The sequence below is a fragment of the Macaca thibetana genome, chromosome 1, assembly GCF_024542745.1.
Source record: "Macaca thibetana thibetana isolate TM-01 chromosome 1, ASM2454274v1, whole genome shotgun sequence".
NCBI lineage: Eukaryota > Metazoa > Chordata > Mammalia > Primates > Cercopithecidae > Macaca > Macaca thibetana.
In genome coordinates this window covers 179,351,635-179,374,946 of record NC_065578.1, presented here as the reverse complement: position 1 = coordinate 179,374,946, position 23,312 = coordinate 179,351,635, and the positions used below count along the sequence as shown (strand labels likewise).

The window sequence follows — 23,312 nt, the reverse complement described above, 5'->3', positions numbered from 1 at the left end:
GGAATTTGGGCTACATCAGGGAAGAATGTATAAATTCTGTATGGTCTATACCACATATGGTATAGTCAGTTTCAGTTAGGAGGAGCGGGAGACCAGCTGGCTTCCCAGCCAGGCTGCCTTAGTGGGGCAGAATGGAAGGTCTAGGTCCTCAGTTTCATAAGTTTACTCAGAGTTGATCAAGCCCTGAGGGACTGACACTGTTTGAATTTGCAAGAGCCCCAAGCTGGTAAACCAGAGCTTCATAAAGTTATGCTGAAAAATGAGTGCCACAATCCTCAAGCTTGCTGATAAGCTCATATTCTCATTCAGGAGATAGTCCACTTGGTGTAAGCCAAATTATTTATTAGGTGATTCTTTGATGGGTAAAAAGAAAAAAATAAAGTGGACGTTTATAATGCCTTATGTTACAGAGCTGTAGAAGCCACAGCTACTTGCACTCCAAAGCCCGTGCTTTGTTTCTGACGCCAATATCTATCAGTAGAAGAAATGGCAGGCTTTTCAAAGACCAATGCAATTTTCATGATTATTACTCTTTTCTTGGGTTCTTTCTTCTCTGTTTTGAATAATCAAGGTGATTGTGTGTATTAAAGAGAGATTAGTTGGTTGATTTTCCTCTGCACACATTTCTCCTTAAGAACGATGGGGTCATATAAAATCATTACTTGATAGACACTGGTGAAATACGATGGGAAAATCAGAAGCATGCAGTGTCCCCGCCCTCCACACCTCTACTTCACCTCCTCTTTCCCTTATCACCACTCCCCACTCAACTGTAGTATCAAAAACAAAGGGACAGTCAAGTGTTAAAATGCAGCCTTACTCGACTGATTGCAGCCTTGTCTGATTGCCACGAAAGGTAATTCTTTGGTTGTTGAAAAAAGAGCACTAAGGAAAGTCATGTAACCAGCCTAAGATTTCTTCCACAGCAAGTTTGAGACTAAAACATGAGCAAAAAAATTAATGGACTTGTATCTTAGTCTCCTTGGTTGCCATATGAAAAGATTTATTCTAGCTGGATTTTAAAACTATTTTCTAAAGACAAATGAAAAGCCCTCTAAGCTGCATTCTGTATAACATATGTTTCGGGTTTGTTTCTTAGTTGGTTTGCGTGTGTTTTAGCGAGGACACTACAGAAGTGTCACAGTTCCTTAAAGAACACACTTCTATATCAGCTTCACATGTTCTCTATTGCAAAATTCAAGGAACAGTGTTAAGATAACTTATTTGGACATGGTGCATCTATACAATGGAGTATTTTGCAGGCATAGAAGGAGCGTAGTACTGATACATGGTGTAACATGAAGGAATCTTGAAAACATGCTAAATTAAAGAAGCCAGCCACAACAGCTACACATCATATACTTAGACTAGTATATGAAATGTCCAGAATCAGCAAATCTGTGGACACAGAATGTAGATCAGTGGTTACCTAGGGCTGGGGCTGGGAGGATGGTAGGGTCACAGGGTGATAGCTAAAGGATAGAAGATTTCTTCTTGAGGTGATAAAATATTCTAAAATTGATTATGGGGATGACTACTCAACTCTGTGAATATAGTAAAAAGTATTGGACTGTGTACTTCAATGATATGTGGATTATATCTCAATAAAGCTGTTATTTTAAAAAAAAAAGAAAAGAAAAAAAGATATCTTATTTGGTTATTACTTTCCCTATAATCCTTCACATTTGTTGCTTTAAGTAGACAGAGAGGATACTTATTCATTTAGGGCCACATATAGTTAATTTTGAAATGATTTTCTCCAAATATGAGTAGCTTAATGATTTTCTTTATTATTTAGAGTAATATTACACTCACTATAAAACAAACAGGCTCTTAATAATATGTTTTTTTCATAATAATGAAAATGTTGCATAAATAGTGATATTGCCCCTGTTAATTCTTTGTCTTCAGAATCATGCACCCATTAACCCTGGAGGGTGTGTAGAGAAAGCCACGAGGCTTACAGAGATGTAGTATCCTGGAAAGGGAGAGGGCAGAGCAGATGCTTTGCATATGTGGTTTCACTCACTTTCCCAGCAGTCCCATAAAAGCGCTGTCATATTTCCCTTGTAGAGATGAGACAATTGAAGCTCAGGAAAGTTAAGCAGCTTGTCCAGGATCATTCAGAAAATGAGTGGAGAGTTGCAACTGAACTCACCACCTCTGGTTGCAGAGCCCATCCCGGTTCCACCATTCTCCTCTGACTCTGGGAGTAGGAATAGTGGCCTGTGAGCCAGCAAATTTGGCTTCCATACCTGCAACTCTCGGCAGTTATTCGTGGAAATTTGGGAAAATCCCTGGTTCTGGCATCTTCATCTCTAAAGTTAGGGGCCTGGCCAAGATGACCTCTCAGATCTGTGGGCTCTGTGTGTGTTGCTAACAGTCTTTTTTTTTTTTTTTTTAAACTCACTGACAAGAACATGTCCTAATTGAACAACTTGATGCCCCAGTTGAATAATGCTTTTTTATGATTATAATATGCATTGCTAGGGAAATATACCTCTCTTCACATGGGCCAAGTCCACCTTAAAAGAAATAAAAAGTCACCCCGCATAAAAAAATTCATGGGCCTCATCTGTGCTTGCAGTACCCACCAACCCTGAGAGGAGTACAATCCCTCCTTAGACGTGCGTCCTGAAGACAGCTGGGCTGAAGGTGTCGGGTTATTCCTAACTCTTCATTGTTAATATTTTCTTAATCCCTTTTCATAGAGACCGAATGCTGATGTTTGAAGAACTTTCAGATATCTTCTCGGACCATAATAACCATTTGACCAGCCGAGAACTACTGATGAAGGTGAGGCTCTTAGTGAGGGTGCTGGGTAGTGCTTAATAGCTCTGGAATCCATTCAAGGAAGAGTAGCGTGAGGGCTCCTTAAGTTCCTTCAACCCCAAAGAAAGCCTAAAGTAACTAGAAGGCAAAAATTTTTTTAAATGCAGAATCTAAGAAACTTGGGGCTGAGAAGATTCTAAGTCCAGTTGAGCTCTCTCTTTCTACCTCCCTTAGCTTGCCTGTTATGCAAGCAGATTGTGAAACTTGAGTTCATATGCGTATGTACCTCCTTAACAAGCTACTCTGCAAATACCAAGTGCTGGCAGTTTGGTGGGTGAGAGGCCCTGGAATATTCCTTCTCAGCAAAACTTCTCCTAGAATGACAGAGGCCAAGCCTGCCTGCAATTCCACATCCTTTATTTGGACTAAATTGCACAATCTGTCAGTCAGCAGTATTTATTGAACACCAAATAAGTGCTGACTTCTGAATGACACACTAGGTAAAGATATAGCTTAGTTCATTTTATCTCTCCAGACATTTGTTAAATGCCTAATATTTGTAAAGCTTTGAACCTGCCTCTAGAAATATGAAGATGAGTAACACAAACACTGTTTCCTGGAGTTTACCTTCTAATTGGGGTATACAGACACTAAACAACAAGAATAAATAGTCAAATAAAGACAACTAACAGGTTGTGAACAACTATCAGAGGGGAACTAGCATAGACCAAATATTATCCTCATAGTCTTTCTATAAAGTAGATTTTATCATCATCATTTTGTAGATAGCCAAGACTCAGACAGGGTAGTAACCTGCCCTAGGGCATACAACCAATAGGTGGTAGAGCTAAAATATGAATGTATCTGGTGAGACTCTAAAACCTGTGCTTTTATCACCAAGGCAAAGCTATTTCTTCTGACCTTTTTGGAGTAGGGTGCAGGATGGATCAGGTCCAGCTTCATAGAGAAGGTAAATTAGTAGTTCAATAAATATTGGTGGAGCACCCACTAGGTGTTGGAGATGTAACCATATTAAAGGCAGTGTTTGATCTTAAGGGGATTACAGTCTCATGGGGGAGGTAAAACATTTATAAAATAGTGTGCTATGTCCTACCATAGGGGAAAGTCCTGAACTGGGCAATCAAAAGTTGTGATTCTTATCCTTAATCTCCTTTTCTATAAATGGGAGCCAATCAAAATATTTGGTATGTTGACTTCATAGAATTGTTTTGAAGATTCACTATGGTAAAATACTTGAAAGTGCTATGCAAATATAAGTTATTTTTTGTATTTGGTGAGCTATATTCATGTAAAACCAAAGTATGCATAACAAATGAAAATGAATAGAGAATAAGCTGCATATTTGAGCTTAGGGAAGATAGTTGGAGTAGGAGTGAAAATAGGTAGAGGTGGGGTTAGTAAGAAAAGGCATCCAGGTGCTAACTCTTAGGTTAGTCGATCCTGTAAGGGCATTTGTTATGGTCTTCATGACTGTTCCTGTCCTATGTCCTACTTATCCTTCATGTTTCAGTGTAGACGCCTCCTTTTCTGGAAGCCTTCCTTCATTCTCAGGTCTGATTAGGTGCCTTCCCCTGTGCTCCAGGAGAAGCTGTCATTTCTCTGTCCTGGCACTTGTCACATGCTCTATTGCAATTGCCTGTCTCTCTACTGGTCTGTAGGCCTCTTGCAGGCAGGGGCTGTATGTATCTTTTCACTTTGTATCCGTAAAGTCCAACCAGTGCCTGGCATGCAGTAAGCGTTCAGAAGCTATTGTTTGGCTGCATGAATTGATGGGTCTTATCATTCACATGACTTTTTAACAATATGCCCACTGTTAGCCCTTCTTGGTGTAGGTGATATGAGCAGGGCAGTATGTGCTGATGTCTGACTTTAGTTTTGGACTACCTGATTAACTGCACACTAAACAATGATTGCTGAGATCGTGTTACTCCCTGCTTCACATCCCCCAGGCTTTGCATACTTTAAATGGAAACCCATCTGGCTGGAAGGAGATGGCTTAGTGGTCTCCCTGTCAGCAGTACGAAGCTAGACTAACTGGAGCCACACATTCAAATCCAAATAGCCCTGAGTCATCCTTCCAAAGTAGATAAATTGAATACTGAGCAGCTCATTGCCTGGTGGCAGCCTTCTGGCTGAAGGCTTAGAAGCAAAGCTGTATCTAGACATTAAAGATCCCATAAACCTTTCTTAAATGCAGACGTTACTCCAGTACTCTAAATTAAATTTCTTATAGATATGACTCAGATTCCAAAGAAAGGAAAAACTTGGCTGTGAATTCATATGGTCTGTGCATTATCATTAATGATAGTGAAATGCTTTGGGCAGTCCATGTGTATCTGTAGGTCCCTTTCCAGTCATTTTTGTTAATCATTCTTCAAGTGAAGCGTCTAATTCTGAGTGTAAATTGTCAGCACATTTTTTTTTTAATGGAATCACAAGGTACTTAAGTTCTCAAAAGAGTCACTAGGAAAAACTACTGGCCTCTGTTTCTAATGTTACTCCTGGTTTTATACTGATTTATAGTTGGGTAATAGTATAATAGTTTTATTTTATTTTTTGTAGAGATGTCACTATTTTTCTCAGGCTGGTCTCAAACTCCTGGACTCTTAGTTTTAAATGCCCTAACTTCTCTTCTTCTGGGAAGATGTAATGTGCCACTTATATAATATGGCCCAGGCAACATGATAATTAGCAAAAATCTGTGGTTTTCCTTTTAATTGTTTTAAAAAACTGTTTCATCTCCTCTCAAAGACTATCTTAAACCTGCTATGTCCTTATGATTTCTGAAACCTGGGTAATTCTAAGCAGGTGAATTATAGTCTGGAAATTTCAAAACATCTGGAAAGAAAGCAGAATGCCACCAAATCTTGGTTCTCATGACTCTTGGTGAGAATTTTTTTCCGTTGACTTTATATAAAGGACTGCTGGAAAGTCCCAGAAATTCAACCCTGATGGAGACGTATGTTCAGTGACACTCCAAAACATGCTAAACTCAAAGTTAGAGCAATAGCCTGTTACAGCTGTGACAGTTCTGAGCTGTAATTGCTGGTAACTACTGAGCTTAAGTTAACCAACATTTATTGATATGGATCCAGAGTCTAGTAGAAAAGTTCCATCTAGACCTAGTAGAAGAGGGCCCTCTGAAGTCCGGGAACAGCATGGATGAGGGTAGCTGAACTCTGCTAAAGATGGAAATAAAGAAAAAGTGAGACTTAAGCAAGCCATTTGCACTACAGAGATGGAGAGGGAAGAGAAGGGCAGAGGGGGGAGACAAAAGGAGAGAGAGAGGGAGAAGGAGATTGATGGAGGAAGAGGGAGATTTGGCATTTACCAAACATAGGTGGTGATTAAAGTCATGAGATTCAATGGTATTTCCAAAGACATGAATACAGCAAAAAGCAAGAGGAAGACTTTGACAAGAAGAATCATTAAGAAAATATGAAAACAGCAGAAGAGCCAGGGGGAGAGAATGAGTGATACAGTCACAAAAACCTATGAAAACTTTCAAGAAGGTTCAAGGGATTGGTGTTGCGCAACATTGCAGAGTAGGAGATTTGGGGCTGAGGAAGGAAAAACTGAAACTGCTGGATGTGGCAGATAAGTGGATTTTCAGTTGACACCTCATTTGGAATAATTGGGACTCGTCAGTCTTTTTAGATCTCTAGCAGGGATGGAATCTCATTCTCATGAAATCATAAAGTCATGGAATCAACCAGTCTTGTAGTTCTCCATCTCAGGTGTTTCTCTCTCCTGACTAATGAGAAGGTGGTCTTAAGTCCTCTTTTGAGATCCCTTTCACCTCTGTTATTCTGTGATTCTTAGGAACCTTTGAACTTTTCAGAAATCCTCTTTAGGAATTTTAGCCATGTCTACAATAATTTCTGATACATTATTCCTCTGCCCATAACTGACATACTGAAGGGAGACCAGAAGGACCTACACACCGGAAAGAGGTGGGCCCTCGTACTCAAGTCAGACATAATTGATTTCTCACTCTAAGCAAATTCTCAAAAATGTGGGAGGACTCACAACTATCTAGCACAGGAAAGGCGCATATTAGGCTGCTTTCTTTTTTTTAGAGGTAGGGTCTCACTATGTTGCTGTGGTTGGACTTGAACTCCTGTACTCAAGCAACCCTCCTGCCTCAGCCTCCTGAGTAGCTAGGATTACAGGCGCACACCACCATGTCTGGTATAGGCTATTTTCATCCATCCCTGGGAAAAACAATGAGTGGGAGATCATTAACTAGTAGCTCTCTTATTATCATTTGTGATGGGAAGAACTTAAATAGATAATGAGTCACTGTGGGTTCCGTCCCAGTGGTGTACCTGGGACCTGAGTTAAGGCTGGTGAGAGATGGAGCATGTTGGTGCTCTGTCACTATCAGCAAGACTAAGCCACTGAAAAAAATCCTTTTGCGGTTTTATAGTAGTGGAAGGTCATGTGCTCTGGTAATACATAAATCTCAGGAAAAGTGACTAAGGAAAAACTAGTATAGAAGTTATATACTACTGAATTGTGCAATTTACCCCCCATTCATGCAGTTCCTGGAAAATGAGAACTTAGCAAGACCCCACAACCACAAAACCAAAAGCACTTAATGTTCAGTCAGCAAACTCGTGATTACTCTATGTAGAAGAGTTTGTTGTTACAATAGACAGGAGGAGAGAAAGGGTAGCCATGTGTCCTCAGGCACCAGGAGGAAGGATTGATTTGTAAGAGTTTCAAACCTGAGAGGCAATTTAGAAGAACTGACCGGGGGCTGGGGATGTGTGAAAGTTCGGCTTTCGTGGATTGGTCATGTAGTACAATATTGGACTTCCTCAGAAAACTTCTGGTGCAAAAGTTTCATTTAGCTAAGAAATACTACAGAAGTAGTCCCTTTCTTTCACAGAATGCTGGCACATCCATGTCAGGCCAAGATCAAGAAATCACAAAATGTACAGAGGAAGTCGATCATTGTTTTCAGGATATCTGATTACTTTGAGTTTAATTTGGGATCTGTAAAAGTGTCTTCATTTATGCGAATTGCCTGGCTTATATTGATGATTACTTTCATAACCAAGTCAGGTAATCTTCTTACAAAGTAAGGGGAAGGCTGGGTGTGGTGGCTGGCTCACGCCTGTAATCCCAGCACTTTGGGAGGCTGAGGCAGGTGGATGATCTGAGATCAGGAGTTCAAGACCAGCCTGGCCAACATGGTGAAACCCCATCTCTACTAAAAAAATATATATAATAATAAAATAAAATACAAAAGTTAGCCAGGTGTGGTGGTGCATTCCTGTAATCCCAGCTACTCAGGAGGCTGAGACAGGAGAATCACTTGAACCCGGGAGGCAGAGGTTGCAGTGAGCTGAGATTGCACCACTGCATTCCAGCCTGGGCAACAGAGCAAGACTGAGCGGTTTTTTTTCCGTCTCAAAAAAAAAAAAAAAAAAAAAAAAAAAAAAAAAAACCGAATTTGAGGGAAGAACAAGAAAATCCAAGTCCACCAGCCTCATTATAAATAGACAGCTTGCAACAAGCCAGCCAAGTATTTGCATAATATATATTGTGAGAGCCTGCCAGAGGCCTCTTCGTTTTGCATGGCATTCTGAGCGAGAGTTATGCAGGGTTGTGTGTGAGAAACTAGATGCCCCTTCTCTCCATTGTGGCATCCTGTATCAATTCCCTCTGTGTGCATTTCTGTTTCTTAGGAAGGAACCTCAAAATTTGCAAACCTGGACAGCAGTGTGAAAGAAAACCAGAAGCGTACCCAGAGGCGGCTGCAGCTCCAGAAGGACATGGTATGTCTGGCCCTCATCTTCCCTGACAGCTCACAGAGGAGAAGGGGCGCTTGCGGCTGGGCTCCCACATGGCACTGGCACCTTCAGTCAACAGGGCACCCAGGTTTCCAAGAAAGGGTCTCCCATTCTCTACCCCATTTGTTCTCAGCAGCCCTGGGAGGTCTGTAGGAGAGAGATGATTACCCCCATTCAACCAGTAGGAAGTAAACACTGGGTTGCAAATCCTGTTTTCTGGCAAAGTTGTTTTCTGAAGGTGAGCGGGAGTCTACAGCAGGTAGACTTCCTCCCTCTTGCAGTCTCTTCCACCCCCTCCTGCACTTAGAAGCTGCTCCACCTTGGCCTGAGGGCCTCCTGAGCTTCCTACCGTAGTCATCTTCTGATACGTGGTGACCAAGAGAAAGAGTGTCTTCTCCACAGGGCCCTGGTCATTGTACTCAGAGATCCTTTCGTTTGTTCTAAACCCTCTAGTCATTGCCCAGCTCTCCTTACTAATCCCAAGGCTAACCAAATCTTTATAGTTTTCAATATTTAAAGGAGCGTCATGCCTCCCTCCTTAAGACTGAAAGATAGTTATTATCAACTTTAACTTCACTGTAAACTTCCGACTGTTAGCACAAAGTATGAAAGACCAGAGGGAGGAGAGTAGAGACTGACAAACTCTAAATATTCTGCTTTAAGAGGATTTTCTCTTTCTTTGGAAGGCTGAGCATAAGTAAGAAGTGTTTTTGAATGATAGGACTCTTCTGCAACATGAAACCTATAAAACATTCACAGTGTTACAAACTTTTTTGGTTGTTCAAAGACAAGCTAAAAATAGCTGTTACCAAAAAATACGTTATTTTAGTACAGGATGAGACCTTGTACACAGAATGGGAAGGGCACACTGCAGCTGACAGTGAGTTCCTGAAGGACAAAACCCTCCTTGGTATGAACCTCACAAAGCAGTTCTGGCTGAGGAAGCAGCCAGCCTCATGTCAAGTAACCTGGCTTTACCCTGGTTGAGCCTTTGTGTTCCTGCTAAAATTTCCAGCATTAGCTCCATGGGATTTAGGATAAGGGATCCATGGGGACCCTTTTTTACTTTTCCTTTAGGATGGTTAGTGCCTTGGTGGCTTCGTGAAGAAGAGAGATGATTTTGAAGGAGATTTAGTGAAATGAATATAGTGTATCCCTGCAGTTGTAGGTAGAAGTGCCTTCACCTTCATTTCCAACTTTTTATTCTGGAATAAGTTTAGATTTACAGAAAAGCTGCAAAGCTAGAAGTTCAGTTTCCCTCATTGTTAACATCTTCTAAAACCATAGCACATTTGTCAATACTAAGAAACTGACACTGGCATGATACTATTAACTAAAATCTAGACTTCGTTTGGATTTCACCAGTTTTCCACTAGTATTTTCTTTCTGTTCCAGGACCCAATCCAGCGTACCAACTGCATTTTGTTGTCTGTCATCCCAGTCTCCTCTGGTCTACGACAGTGTTTTCTTGACTGTTTTTTATTACCTTGATGGTCTTAAGGAGTCCATCCAGGTATTCTGTAGAATGTTCCACAGTTTGAGGTTGTCTGCTGTTTTCTAGTGATTAGACTGAGCTTCTGGATTTTTAGAAAGAATATCACAGAGTGCAGTGTCCTTCTCGTCATATCACATCAAGGAGTGAATGAATGGTTTCTGTGTGACGTCTGGTGTCATGTTGATGGTGACACGAATGATGGTGATCTTTATTACTTGGTTAAGGTAGAGTTAGCCAGGTTCTCCCTTAGAGGTTACTGTTTTTCTGTTTACCCCCTCTATTCTTTGAGAGTGAGTCACTAAGTCTAGCCCAAGGGGTCATTTTAATAGTGATGCCCCATACTTTTGTGGTACATACTTCTCGGTGTGCAACAGCCAGTGGTGAGACATTGACTATCCAGTACCATTCCAAACTACCAGGAATGTCCCCATGCTCTGAGAGAGAACAGATATCCTTCTCATTTGAGCCAAAGCAAAACATAAACCCCACTGTCAACACTTTTGAACAGATGTGTATGATCTCCTGGCTTTGAGGCTTGGTTTTCATCATTTCACAAGTTAGACATTAGATCATGGAGTTTCTATCCTATTTGTGTAGAAATGTTAAAAATGTTACTCATGGAGGTTAGCACCACTGGCCCCCAGTTAGGCCTTAAATACATCCATTTGCTCCAGCTTGAAGATTCCTAAAACCCTTCAACTTTTCAATAACAATAAAGACAGTTTTGCTTTGGTTGCTCTTCAGGGTGTGATGCAGGGAACTGTGCCCTACCTGGGCACCTTCCTGACTGACCTGACCATGCTTGACACTGCCCTGCAGGACTACATCGAGGTGAGTTCCATGTGAGTGGTGTGATTGGGCCTGCAGCCTTCCTTCTCACTGGATACCCCAAAGAGTAATTAACTTCTCTTAGTATCTTTTGAAGGTCCAAAAGTACATGGCATTGTGCTAGCTGCTAGGAGGAATACAAAGAATAATACCAAACACTAACACCAGAAGTGGTTCAAAATCCAGTGGAAGCAATAATATATCAAAATAAGCAGTGAACAGTAGTAATAATAGAAATTCAAACAAATGCACTGAGAGAACATGGGAGATCACAATTATTATTATTATTTTTGAGATGGAGTTTTGCTCTTGTTGTCTAAGCTGGAGTGCAATGGCATGATCTTGGCTCACTGCAACCTCCGCCTCCTGGGTTCAAGCAATTCTCCTGCCTCAGCCTCCCGAGTAACTGGGATTATAGGCACCACCATACCCGGCTAATTTTTTGTATTTTTAGTAGAAACAGGGTTGGTCTCGAACTCCTGACCTCGTGATCTGCCCGCCTCAGGCTCCCAAAGTGCTGGGATTACAGGCATGAGCCACCGCGCCCAGCCTAAGTTTTGTATTTTTACTAGAGACAGGGTTTCACCATGTTGGTCAGGCTGGTCTTGAACTCCTGACCACAGGTGATCCTCCCGCTTTGGCCTCCCAAAGTGCTGGGATTACAGGCATTGAGCCACTGCACTCGGCCCACAATTAACTCTTATGAGGGGTTGTGATGAAAAGGGCTTATGAAGGAGTAGGTTTGGGTTTGAACAAGACTTTAAGGCCAGGCGCAGTGAGTCATGCCTATAATCCCAGCACTTTGGGAGGCCAAGGCAAGCAAATCACCTGAGGTCAGGAGTTCAAGACCAGCCTGGCCAACATGGTGAAACCCTGTCTCTATTAAAAATACAAAAATCAGGCTGAGCGCAGTGGCTCACACTTGTAATCCCAGCACTTTGGGAGGCTGAGGCGGGCAGATCACGATGTCAGGAGTTCGAGACCAGCCTGGCCAATATGGTGAAACGCCATCTCTACTAAAAATACAAAAATCAGCCAGGCATGGTGACACATGCCTGTAGTCCCAGCTACTCAGGAGGCTGAGCCAGAAGAATTGCTTGAGCCTGGGAGGCAGAGGTTGCAGTGAGTTGAGATCGTGCCCCTGTACTCTAGCCTGGGCGACAGAGCAAGACTCTGCTTCAAACAAACAAACAAACAAACAAACAAAACCAAAATACAAAAATTAGCCGGGCACGGTGATGGGTACCTATAATCCCAACTACTCTGGAGGCTGAGGCGGGAGAATCACTTGAACTTGGGAGGCGGAGGTGGCAGTGAGCTGAGATCCTGCCATTGCACTCCGGCCTAGGCATCAGAGTAAGACTCGGTCTCAAACAAACAAACAACAAAAAAAACCCTCAAGACTTTAATGTTGAGTAGGACTGCTTGGTGGGGTAGGGAGTTAGTCAAATTTGTGATTTTTCAAATGTGCTTTTCTTTTTGTATTGCTGTTTTCTTTTGTATTGCTGTGGGGTATTTTTCTCTCTCTCTGTCTCTTTCTCTCTGTGCCCCCTCCCTCTTCCTCTCTGTTCCCCCTCTCTACCCCCCTACTGCCTTCATCCCCCTCTTCTCTGAAAGGGAAAATACATGAAAACTCAGACAAACAACTTGTTAGTAGCAGCAATAAAATAATAAGTGAAGAAGAAATTTCAAATTGGAGATGAGCTTGAAAGATTGCTTGTATATTTCAGCATATCCTACCCCCTGGTTATCATATGCAACCAGCCTGCTTTTACTGTATCTTAATTAGAAGAAGTAGAAGTTATTTTGCATAGATCTACCTACCTTTGGGTTTGCCACAGTGTTGGGGACATGTTTATTCATTTTGTATTTCCTGACCTCTGTGTCTCTTCACATCCTCTTCCTCAGCTTATCTCAGGAAACACCCATCAGCGTTGGGGAATTTTGGGGAGTAATCAAAGATTGAGAAGTTAAATTCAGCCTACTGAGAATAGGAGCTGAGGGGATGAAGAATTGAAACTTAACTTTTCATGATGCTATGGAGAAATGACTTCCCTTTTGATAAACTATATGAGTCAATGACCATCTGTTTTAGTTGCTTTTGGTAAGGGAAAAAAGGGTAATGGAATATTTACACTAGCTTTTATCTTTACTGCTTCTGCAAGTGTCTTTGGATCCTGATTTGTAATTATTTATCATTACTATTTTAGTTGGTTTCAGACGTTTCAAGAGAAGACTTTCTGCCTATCCTGCCTTTTAATAATAAATTAAATTTTTTAAAGCAAAACAGGATTCTCTTCTTCCACAGTAGCCATAATTATAGGATCATTGATAACTGTGACTTTATCACCCCTTTGATCTATTTTAATGTGACCTACAGCAACATAAGGCTGTGTTTTAAAGGAGCTTGGTTGGTCACTCTTTTTATTAAAATTTCTTTCAGGGTGGACTGATAAACTTTGAGAAAAGGAGAAGGGTAAGTAGAGTTGATTGGCTGTGGTTTTCTGTTTTCCTTTGTCTGACCATGAAAAAAATGAAATAAATGGGGACTTAAGTTTCTTTGTAGAGGCAGAAAAAAATGAGTTACCACCTACTGAACGTTTATCATAGACCATTTTGCTTGGCATGCTCCTATACGTTATCCCCCACTAGACTTATGAGGTGGGTTTTATCATCCTCAATTCAAAAGTGAGGAAGCTAGGACTCAAGAGATTTAATTACTGGACCAGAATCTCTTGGTGGCAAAGCCAGGGTTCTCATCCTGTCCTGATGCACCAAAGCCCACACTTCTTCCCTGTCCCCTCCTTATCTCCTTTACAATTAGTTTCAGCAATAGCAGTCTCACTCCTATAATTAATAACAATGTATTTTATACTTGAAGATTACTAAGAGAGTAGACTTTAAGTATTCTCCCCACAAATAAATATGTGAAGTAATGCGTATGTTAGCTTGATTTAGCCATTCCACGGTATATACATGTTTCAGAACATCATGTTGCACATCATGTTGCACACCATAAATACAAACAGTTTTTTAATTTGCCAATTAAAATAAAAACCAGGTTTACCCTATTAAGGATAAGGGGTTTCCGATGAGCAAGTAACATAGAAGAGTTAATAAAGATGGTAAACTCTCGTGGGTCTACTCGAGAGAGGAAAGGAAATAGTCTTTGTCTTAGGTGTAGGTAGTTATTCTTTTCCTTTCCTGTCAGCATAGGAAGGGGTGCTCAACATCAATTTCAGTCTTTCTGTGGACAGCACAGTTCTGAACTGTGCTATTCAAGATAAAACATTCTTGAAATTTTTCTGTGATTTTTATATTCAAATGGTATATTTAAATAGATATTTAAAGGACTCAAAGGAAAATGAGTGAGCAAAATAATAACTTTACCCTGTAGTATTCTCATTATTCTTTAGTACTTTCACATTCCACAAATATTGACTGTCTACTTTATGTAGGGGGTTTGGGAATTACAGCAGAGAAAGACCAGAGCTCCCTGCCCTCATAAAGTTCACAGTCCAGGAGAGAGGTAGACAAATAAATAGGCAGTTGTAATACAACCTGACAAGGGTTTGTAAGCAGAAGTCGTGGGTATTAGAGAAGTATGTAGTTGGGGTATCTATCTCCAACTTGTAGGGCCAGAGAAACTTCCAGGAGAAAATGACATTGAAGTTAAAACCAAAAAGGCATAGAGGAGCTAAACCAAGCTGGGCTCTTCAGTAACAAGATACTAACCTGGACAAATGTAAATTTTCTGTGCCTTGTAGACGATCCTTTTTTCTTTAGCATGATGGTAGATATTCCTTGAGGATACTGAGACCAAGGACTGAGGTCACTGGATGGAAAGTTACGATTTGGAGAGTCTGCCAGTTCTTGAGTTACTTCTGTCATGTCCTGTAATGATAATAAATTCAGTTATTGCCCCCTCAGTTCCCCTCTCGGTCATTTAACTTCAGAATAACCCTGGTTGGTAATCTCTTTCCTTTTTAGACTAGGATATTAAACTTTTGGAAAGTTTGACTGTAAAACCTAAACCTAAAGCTTATACCCATTGCTGACTTAAATTTTTTTTATTGAAACATCCAAAGAAGTATAAATAATTTTCAACATAATTATGTACTTGCCTCTATGTGAGTTTTAAAAGACTTAGTTAAATGATTTAGTGGCGTAGTAAAAACCCAAGGATTCAGGAAATCTAAACATTCAATTTTATGAGACCTAGGACTGTTTAGATACTCAGCCCTACCAAAACTTATTTATTGAGGGATAAAGGCTGAAGAAGATGGGGATGGGGAACTTGGGAGCTCCCTGATTAAAGTATTTGTTTTCTTTTTTTTTTTTTAAGAAATATGAATAGAAATTTTTCATATATTTATGAAGTACTTACAACCTTAAAAATCATTTTTCTATTCCAAGGATGAAAGTGAAAAAGAGAAAAAGGAAGCCACTGGGACTTTACATAGTGACCAGTTTGGGTTGCTTTGGTAGCTTGTTTTATTCCTATAAATTGCTTTTTCAAGGAGAAAAGAGGATTAAAAATTAAAGCATACAAGGACTTTGGAGAGTTTGAGTTAGCTCCTTTATTTTTAAGGAAGCAGTATTTCAGAATCCTCCTAGATGGTTTTCTTCATCTTTTATCCTAGTGTGGTATATTTTCATGTTGAAAAGATCTATATTTGGTTGGTCTTATTATCCAGTCTTTTTTTTTTTTTTTTTTAATTTTTGGTATCCTGTCTGCTTTAGGAATTTGAAGTGATCGCCCAGATAAAGCTCTTACAGTCTGCCTGCAACAGCTACTGCATGACCCCAGACCCAAAGTTCATCCAGTGGTTCCAGAGGCAGCAGCTCCTGACAGAAGAGGAGAGGTGGGCTCACCTGTCTTTCATCAGGGGAGAACTGAAGCGTTGGCAAGAAAAATGCTGCATTTAATACCTCGCCGGGTCATTTATTCAACAACTATTTAGTGAGCAGCTGCTAGGTTCCAGGTCCTTGGTTTTCAAAGGTGCATGGTGTGGCAGGAAAAGCTGAGGTGATAGCATCAAGATGTACTTTCAGACTCTTGCTTGGCCACTGATTTATCTTTGTAACCTTAACAAGTCATTTGTTCCTCCCTATCTTCAGGATGCTCATCTGTAGAGTGTTTGTTTGTGAGGCGTAACTACGATCTTCTGTGGGATTGCTTTGTTAGAATGCGTGTCCTTAGTGTTATCACCACCACCATTGTCACCGTGTTTGTCATTCCTGTTAATTGATGGTACCTTTCCAGGGAGCTTTCAACCTAGAGGGGGTGAGAGACTCATGAGGCATTGAAATATGATGGGTAACTACATTGCTACAGAACCTATGGGAAGAATTGGGGAAAATAAGGAAAATATAAAGGCATTAATATTTAGGCTGGAAATATTTAAAAGAGAGACAATAAAAAAAAAGAGAAACAAGATTTTGCCGTAATAACAAAGAAGAACTGGAAAATAACGTTCCAGACCAAGAGAGAACACAAGCAAAAGCTTGGTGGCCTGACATGCTTGGCATTTGGAGGAACAGTGATAACTCAGGTGTGGCAGGGACACAAGGAACAGTTTCAAAATAGTGGGGTGGGCATAGAAAGGCACGTTCACTTGAGTGCCCTGCCCACTGGCCCAGCTCATCCCTGTCCTGTAGCCTGCTGGTTGGCAGATTGGTCTGCAGGCCATATGTGGCCCACTGCCTATTTTTACATTTTTAAATGATTGGGGCGAAAAAAACAAAAAATAGAATATTTTGTGACATGAAACAGTTATTTGAAATTCAAATTTCATATCTACATAAATAAGATTTTATTGAAACACAGCCCATTCATTTACATCTCATCTGTGGTTGCTTTCATGCCTTAAAGACAGAGTTGAGTATTTGCAACAGAGACCATATGGCCCACAAAGCCTAAAATACTATGTGGTCCTTTACAGAAGAAGTTGGCCCATCCCTACCCTAGCCCAGGGAATTTCTTTGGAAGTTTATCATAAGGGAGAGTGAAATTGACAGCAAAATAAGTATTGACAAAAAAAAAATGATGTTTAGAGAAGTATTGGAATGAATTAATGACAGCATTTGGATTCAAACTCAGGTCTGCCTGACTCTACAGCCTAAGTAAGCTCTGAAGATGGCTGTATAATGTCGGGCACCCTTCCCCACCTACCCAGTAACGAAATACATCTACTGTCTAGAGCTACGAGCTTTCGTAAAAGACAATTGGAATCACATATAAATTCCTCTTGTGCTTGTGTTCGTTATATCTGCCTGGCAGATAGAGGTCTGAACCTGGAGCATTTTAAATTGAGGATGTTTTGGCAATTAAAAAATTTAAAAAAATATTTGTAGGCCACCCTGGCCAATGTGGTGAAACCCCATCTCTACTAAAATAAATAAATAAATATATATATATATCTTTATCAGTAATGTAATTGCCTATGTCTATTCATTGACGAGCAGATAGATTACAAAAGTCTTTTCATTTTCTTTGGATAAAACTAAGTCATATGTGCATGTGCACACACACACACATACAGAAGAGTAGGAAAGAGGTAATAGAGAAGAAATAGGAGGGGGAGGTAGTAGAGGAAGGAATATTATTCCCCTGGCCTAGCAGTGGGATGAGACTGATCAGAATGGAGTTAGTTTTTGATGCTGCCAAAGTGCATATATCCTTGTATTTGAAACACGCAGAATTAAATAGCCTCAATCCATATGCCAGTGGAGGTGAGGGAGGAAGCACGTAAGATAAATGTGTCAAATCAGGCCATTAAGTCAGTACCCCCTGATGTTTATGATAGAACAAGGTTTGTATATAACTTTACTTTGAACAAAGAGCCTTCTCTAAAACAAAACCAGCACATTGTGTGAATTTAAATCTGTTTTTCAGTTCTTTAACTTTGACCTCATGGAGCCCCCTTCTCTTTCTCAGCTATGCCCTGTCATGTGAGATTGAAGCAGCTGCCGACGCCAGCACCACCTCGCCCAAGCCTCGGAAGAGCATGGTGAAGAGACTCAGCCTGTGAGTGTACCCCAGGGGTTCTGGGGCTCCAAGAGGGTCCCATCAGAGTCGTGAGTGGAGATGTCTTCAACAGGATGACCTTGAGCCAGTGTGAAAGTGAAGAGCACTCCGCTCATTTGTTAAGCTGTTTATCCTTCTGTCATGAACTCAAAGCATTTGCTAAGTTCATTCTCCACTGCCTTCTCTGTCGTGAATCACCATCTTCTCCTTCCTGGATCACTCCAGTAACATCTTCACTGTCTTCTGGCTGCCCCTTACCAACCATTCATTCTCTACTAAATAGCTAGGTTGTCTTTTAACATGTACACCAGATTATGTTGCTTCCTATAGCTTTTATTTTAAAATAAAACCCAAACTCTGTATCCTGGTTTACTAGGCCTTACGTGATTTAACCTGCAGCCTTCCCTCTCTCACAGCATTGCCCTCTGTTCACCAGTGTCGAGGACGTTTGCACTGGCTGTGTCTGGCCTGAAATGCTCTTTCTTCATGGCTGGCTCCTTCAAATATTAGCAAAAATGTTATGTGCCAAGAAAGAACCCTTTCTAATGTTGCTGTCCACCCCTCATTCTCATTCATGTTAGCTGCTTCCTCCAGTGGAACGTAAGCAACCTGAGAACAGGAACCTTGTCTATCATGCTTGCAGTTGTATTGCCTGAGGCCAGCAGTTTGAGACTAGCCTGGACAATGTAGTGAGATCCTGTCTCTACAAAAAAAATCACTTCAAGTATTAACTAGGCATTGTGGTCCATGCATGCAGTCCCAGCTACTCAGGAGGCTGAGGTGGGAGGGTTGCCTGAGCCCAGGAGTTCAATGTTACAGTGAGCTATGATTGTGCCGCTGCACTCCAGCCTGGATGACAGGGCGAGACCCTGTCTCGAAGAACAAAACCAAACAAAACAACAACTATATATATATGTGTATATATATGTATACATGCATGCTATGTGTGTGTGTATGTGTATATATATTCAGTGTCTAACTTTCAATATGTGCCTGAAAAGTCACCATTATTTTTAATGAAATTAATTAGTTAATATCTTTTTGAGAGTTTGGGGGGATCAGGATTCCGACTGTCTTTATGGGCATTTGATAGTTCCCAGCACTGTCTCTCCACCTACCTCAGTGAGTCACATTGAGACACAGAGGCAGGGATGGCACATGACCTCGAGTGTTACCATGTCCCCGGTGTAACATAAAGACCTCTGTTGGACATGGATAGCAAGGTCTCCCACCACCAGCGGCCATGCAGGCTGCTACCTGCCATCAGATGATATGAGGCATTGTGGATGGGTTGGAACATGTGCTTTAGTAGAAAGCATCTGGAAGATAATCCTATGTTTTGCTCACCCTCTCTTTGTTCAGATGGCTATTCTGGCCCTGCTGAACTCTAAATTTATGAGCTTTTGGAGTCAGCTCTTGAGGAAATTTTTCATAGTATTTTGCTGTCTTTTCATCTTTGCAGATATGGGGGAATAAACTACTGAGATAATCTGAGGGGACTGACCATGCCTTGTCAGCTGGTAAGACTGGCACGTGCACAGGGAATCAGCTCCCTGATAGAGGAGTCCAGACATGCAGAGGATCCTGGGTGTCCACTCTGCTAACTGAGGCCGCAGAAGGAATTGGGAGCTTCTGGACTCACTATGGTGGTCAGAGGTTCTTAAGGAAAAAACCAAAAATGCTCAATGCAGGCAGGCCTAATCCTGAGTGCCGCTACCTCTGTCCTCCTGCCTTCTCCCCATCCTCATTTCTATGCTACTGCTTCTCTGTACTCCTCTCCAAGCCTGGGATCTATATGTTTTGTGGTGGGTGCTGTAATACCTCTGGATCCTCTCTCTTCACTGACACAGACAAGTGTTCAGTCCTATGAAAACATTTACTACGAAATCCAGAGAGGGCAGGACTGTGAGGGTGCTATGTCCTTCACAAAGTGTGGTAGGCACTCAGTACATCTCTTATTAGTAAAATCTTGCTGGGATAACCCTTGGTATCTGCAGTTGAGTTTGAGCTTCTGTTATGAAAGGAGGTCATATGCCCCCATCTTATTTCTTGTACATACAAGGATATTTGCATACCATTATTTTCAAAAGGTTTCATGATCTTCTTAGCATGTTTACAAATCTGGAAAATGTATTTTTGCTGTTCCCACATTTAATGGCTCATCATCCAAAGAGGTTGGGGAAAACTTTGGGTGCTTAGGCCTTGAAAGTCAGAGATGCCTGCTACTGAGTCAGAATGAACCTTCACAAAGCAGAACAAAGCAGGACCTTATTGAATTGTAGAAATGGAAGAACGCTAGAGACTCTGATGAGATAATGGATGGAGGACCACTAGTTGACATCCTTCAAAGATCTACATTGTAATTTATGGAGCGGTAAGACAAGGGCATTATTTTTGCTTCTGTGATCAGAGTTTAGCTCATACCCCTATAGTCCCTGTGATGCTTGGAGGGTTATAAAAGGAAGACATGGAAAATGGGGCTGGAGATAGCAGGGTGGAGATGAGGCAGAGCAAAAATATGCTTGAGCTCTTGGAATTCAAGCATATAATTCTGAAAATATTTAATAAAAAATCAAGTTCATCTTCAATATTTCTATTATTGTTATTTTATAGTCAGTACTTGTTTAGGTTCAGCCCACTTGCTAGTTGTCTTGCATGCCATTCCTTCTTACATCTGACTCCTGCCCTCCTTTTACCACTACTTGTGGTATCATCAGTTAATGGTAAACCCTCTCAGTATTAGTCTGAGAAAGTCTTTATTTTGCTGTCCTTCTTGGAATTATATTAGATGGGTATAGGATTCAAAACTGACTATTACTTTCACTCAGCACTTTGGTGATATTATTCAGTGTCTTTTGACTTCCATGGTTGCTTTTGAGATGTCTGATATCTGCTTAATTACTATTCCTCTGTCTTATGTTCCCATCCCTGTTGCTTGCTTGCTTGCTTACTTTTTTCTTTTTCTTTCTTTCTCTTTCTTTCTTTGTTTTTCTTTCTTTCTGTCTCCTTTCTTTCTTTCTTTTCCTTTCTTTCTGTCTTTCCCTCCTTTCTGTCTTTCTTTCTCCTCTTTCTTTCTCTCTCTCTTTCTTTCTTTCTTTCTTTCTTTCTTTCTTTCTTTCTTTCTTTCTTTCTTTCTTTCTTTCTTTCTTTCTTTCTTTCTTTCTTTCTTTCTTTCTTTCGAAAGAGTTTTGCTCTGTTGCTTAGGCTGGAGTGCAGTGGCACGATCTCGGCTCACTGCAACCTCTGCCTCCTGGATTCAAGCAATTCTCGTGCCTCAGCCTCCTGAGTAGCTGGGATTACAGGCACATAGCACCACACCCAGCTAATTTTTTTGTATTTTAGTAGAGATGGGGTTTCACCATGTTGCCTGGCGTGGTCTTGAACTCCTGAACTCAGCCTGCCTCAGCCTCCCAAAGTACTGGGAACACTTTGAGAGCCACTGTGCCCGGCCCCCTGTTGATGTTAAGAATTCCTTTTGTCTTTGATATACCAGTTTAAGTGAGAGTGTAGTCTTACCCTATTCAGGATGTGGCTCTTGGATGGGAGGATTCCTATGGTTCACCAAGTCTGGAATCCTCTCAGCCACCATCTCTTCTGATATGGGCCTTCTTCCATCCTCTCCATGTCTTCTGGAACTCCTCTTACACATATGTGGGGCTTTCTTATTGCTTTCTCAATATCTGTTCACTGTTCTTTCTATGTTTTTATCTTTTGATGATGATTTTTGAGGATATTCTTCAGATCTGTCGTCTAGTTCATGATTTTTTTCTTCAAGTTATTTAATCCTTCCACTGAGTTTTAAATTTAAGTCACCACCTTTTTCACTTAGAGGTGAAATGTTTTTCAAATTATATTCTTCCTTTATTAGAATCTCTTGCTCTGAGCTCCAGTTTTCAATTTCTTCTTCTATGTTTTTAATATTTTCTAACATACTTATTTTGTAGCTTGGCTTATGAGACATGCAAATATTTGTTGGATGAATAAGCACATTATTAGTTTTGTTCTGACAGTTCTCAAATTTGAAGTTCTCAGGAGTCTAAGCCTGCTTTTTGTTATGCCTGTTGGCTCTCTCTTTCAGTGGAATATTTCCTTGTGTGTATTTTGTAATTTTGTACCACAAGTTTATCTTTATCAGGGGATTCTCTGAAGCCTGGGCTGAAGGTATATCCCTCTAGCAAGATTTTACTTTTTTTTTTTTTTTTTTTAAAGAAAAAGTCTAGTTTACCAGCAGTGTCACTGGTTGAGAGTTTCTAACCCCTAGACCACATAAATAGCAAATTGGAATGCGGCACAGACCCAGCTCACACGACTTCATAGGAGACATTTTTCTTCTTTCCATGCTCAGGCGAAAACAGGCTCCCTGTTGTCTTCCTATGCTGGTAGAAAGATACTTTTCTGGCCTGTCTTTTTACTAAGGGTATAGCCCTTTGTGGGTCCTGGCTGTATATCGTTTTGGTTCGAACTCCTCACCTTTCATAAACAGAAATCCTTGTTTTTGGGCCCTGTGTGTGCATTAAAACCCACATCACTATTTTGCCAAGATTGGCACCTCCCACTCCCCCACCAGAGCAGCTGCAGAACTAGCTCGCATGCTTCTGGTTTTCAGTTCCTTTTTCACTTAAGGCCTGTAGGGATTTCCCTTCCTATCTTGCAAGCTCAACTAAAAAGAGTTTTTAATATTCCTTATCTAGCTGTTTTATAGAGGAAGGGTTTAGGATATTGTAGTTCACAGATTGTTGGAAATAGAAGTCTTCCTCCTTGGTTTCTTACCCAAAGCAGTGCCATCCTTTCTTAGCCTGTGATGATCATTTTATGGTAGGAAGTGATGGGGGTATGGTGATGGTGTCTTGATCCTGCCAAGGTGGCCCATAGACTGTTAAAATGTAGAGGGCCATCGACCTAGAAAGACTTCAGATTACTACTGAATAATCTAGGTGTTCTTTGAAGTTGGAAATACTCTTTCGGGACAAGATGTTTACTGCTATTTATTAGAAACTTTATAGCGAATGCCCTCCTAAAATAATGACAGAACACACAAGACTGAAAAAACATCAAGGGCTTAATCAACACAAAATATTTGCTTAATCATGGATTCCAGATTTGTAACAGCTCAAATGCTTGGCATTCTGTTTTTTTCCAGACTGTTTCTAGGGTCTGACTTGATCACCGGTCCCACTCCCACCAAAGAGCAGCCCAAGTCCACCGCCAGCGGGAGCTCTGGTGAGAGCATGGACTCTGTCAGCGTGTCATCCTGCGAGTCAAACCACTCAGAGGCTGAGGAGGGCTCCATTACTCCCATGGACACCCCTGATGAGCCTCAAAAAAAGGTATATACTCAACCTTTCTCTTAATTCCTAATACAGGC

At 40.9% G+C, this 23,312-nt stretch overlaps 2 protein-coding genes across 4 annotated transcripts in view; one reads left to right on the top strand and one right to left on the bottom strand.

The window, feature by feature from the left end:
• Positions 1-23,312, bottom strand: part of ARPC5 (actin related protein 2/3 complex subunit 5) — a 1,051,210-nt gene that overhangs the window by 261,556 nt on the left and 766,342 nt on the right. The window lies entirely within an intron of this gene.
• RGL1 (ral guanine nucleotide dissociation stimulator like 1) overlaps positions 1-23,312 on the top strand; it is a 291,149-nt gene that overhangs the window by 251,785 nt on the left and 16,052 nt on the right. For all 3 annotated transcript variants that reach the window (XM_050765896.1, XM_050765898.1, XM_050765897.1), the window contains 7 exons: positions 2,712-2,796; positions 8,490-8,579; positions 10,834-10,920; positions 13,361-13,393; positions 15,661-15,782; positions 17,858-17,947; positions 23,088-23,274. In XM_050765896.1, coding sequence (XP_050621853.1) covers positions 2,712-2,796; positions 8,490-8,579; positions 10,834-10,920; positions 13,361-13,393; positions 15,661-15,782; positions 17,858-17,947; positions 23,088-23,274 — 694 coding nt within the window. The remainder of the gene's footprint in view (positions 1-2,711; positions 2,797-8,489; positions 8,580-10,833; positions 10,921-13,360; positions 13,394-15,660; positions 15,783-17,857; positions 17,948-23,087; positions 23,275-23,312) is intronic.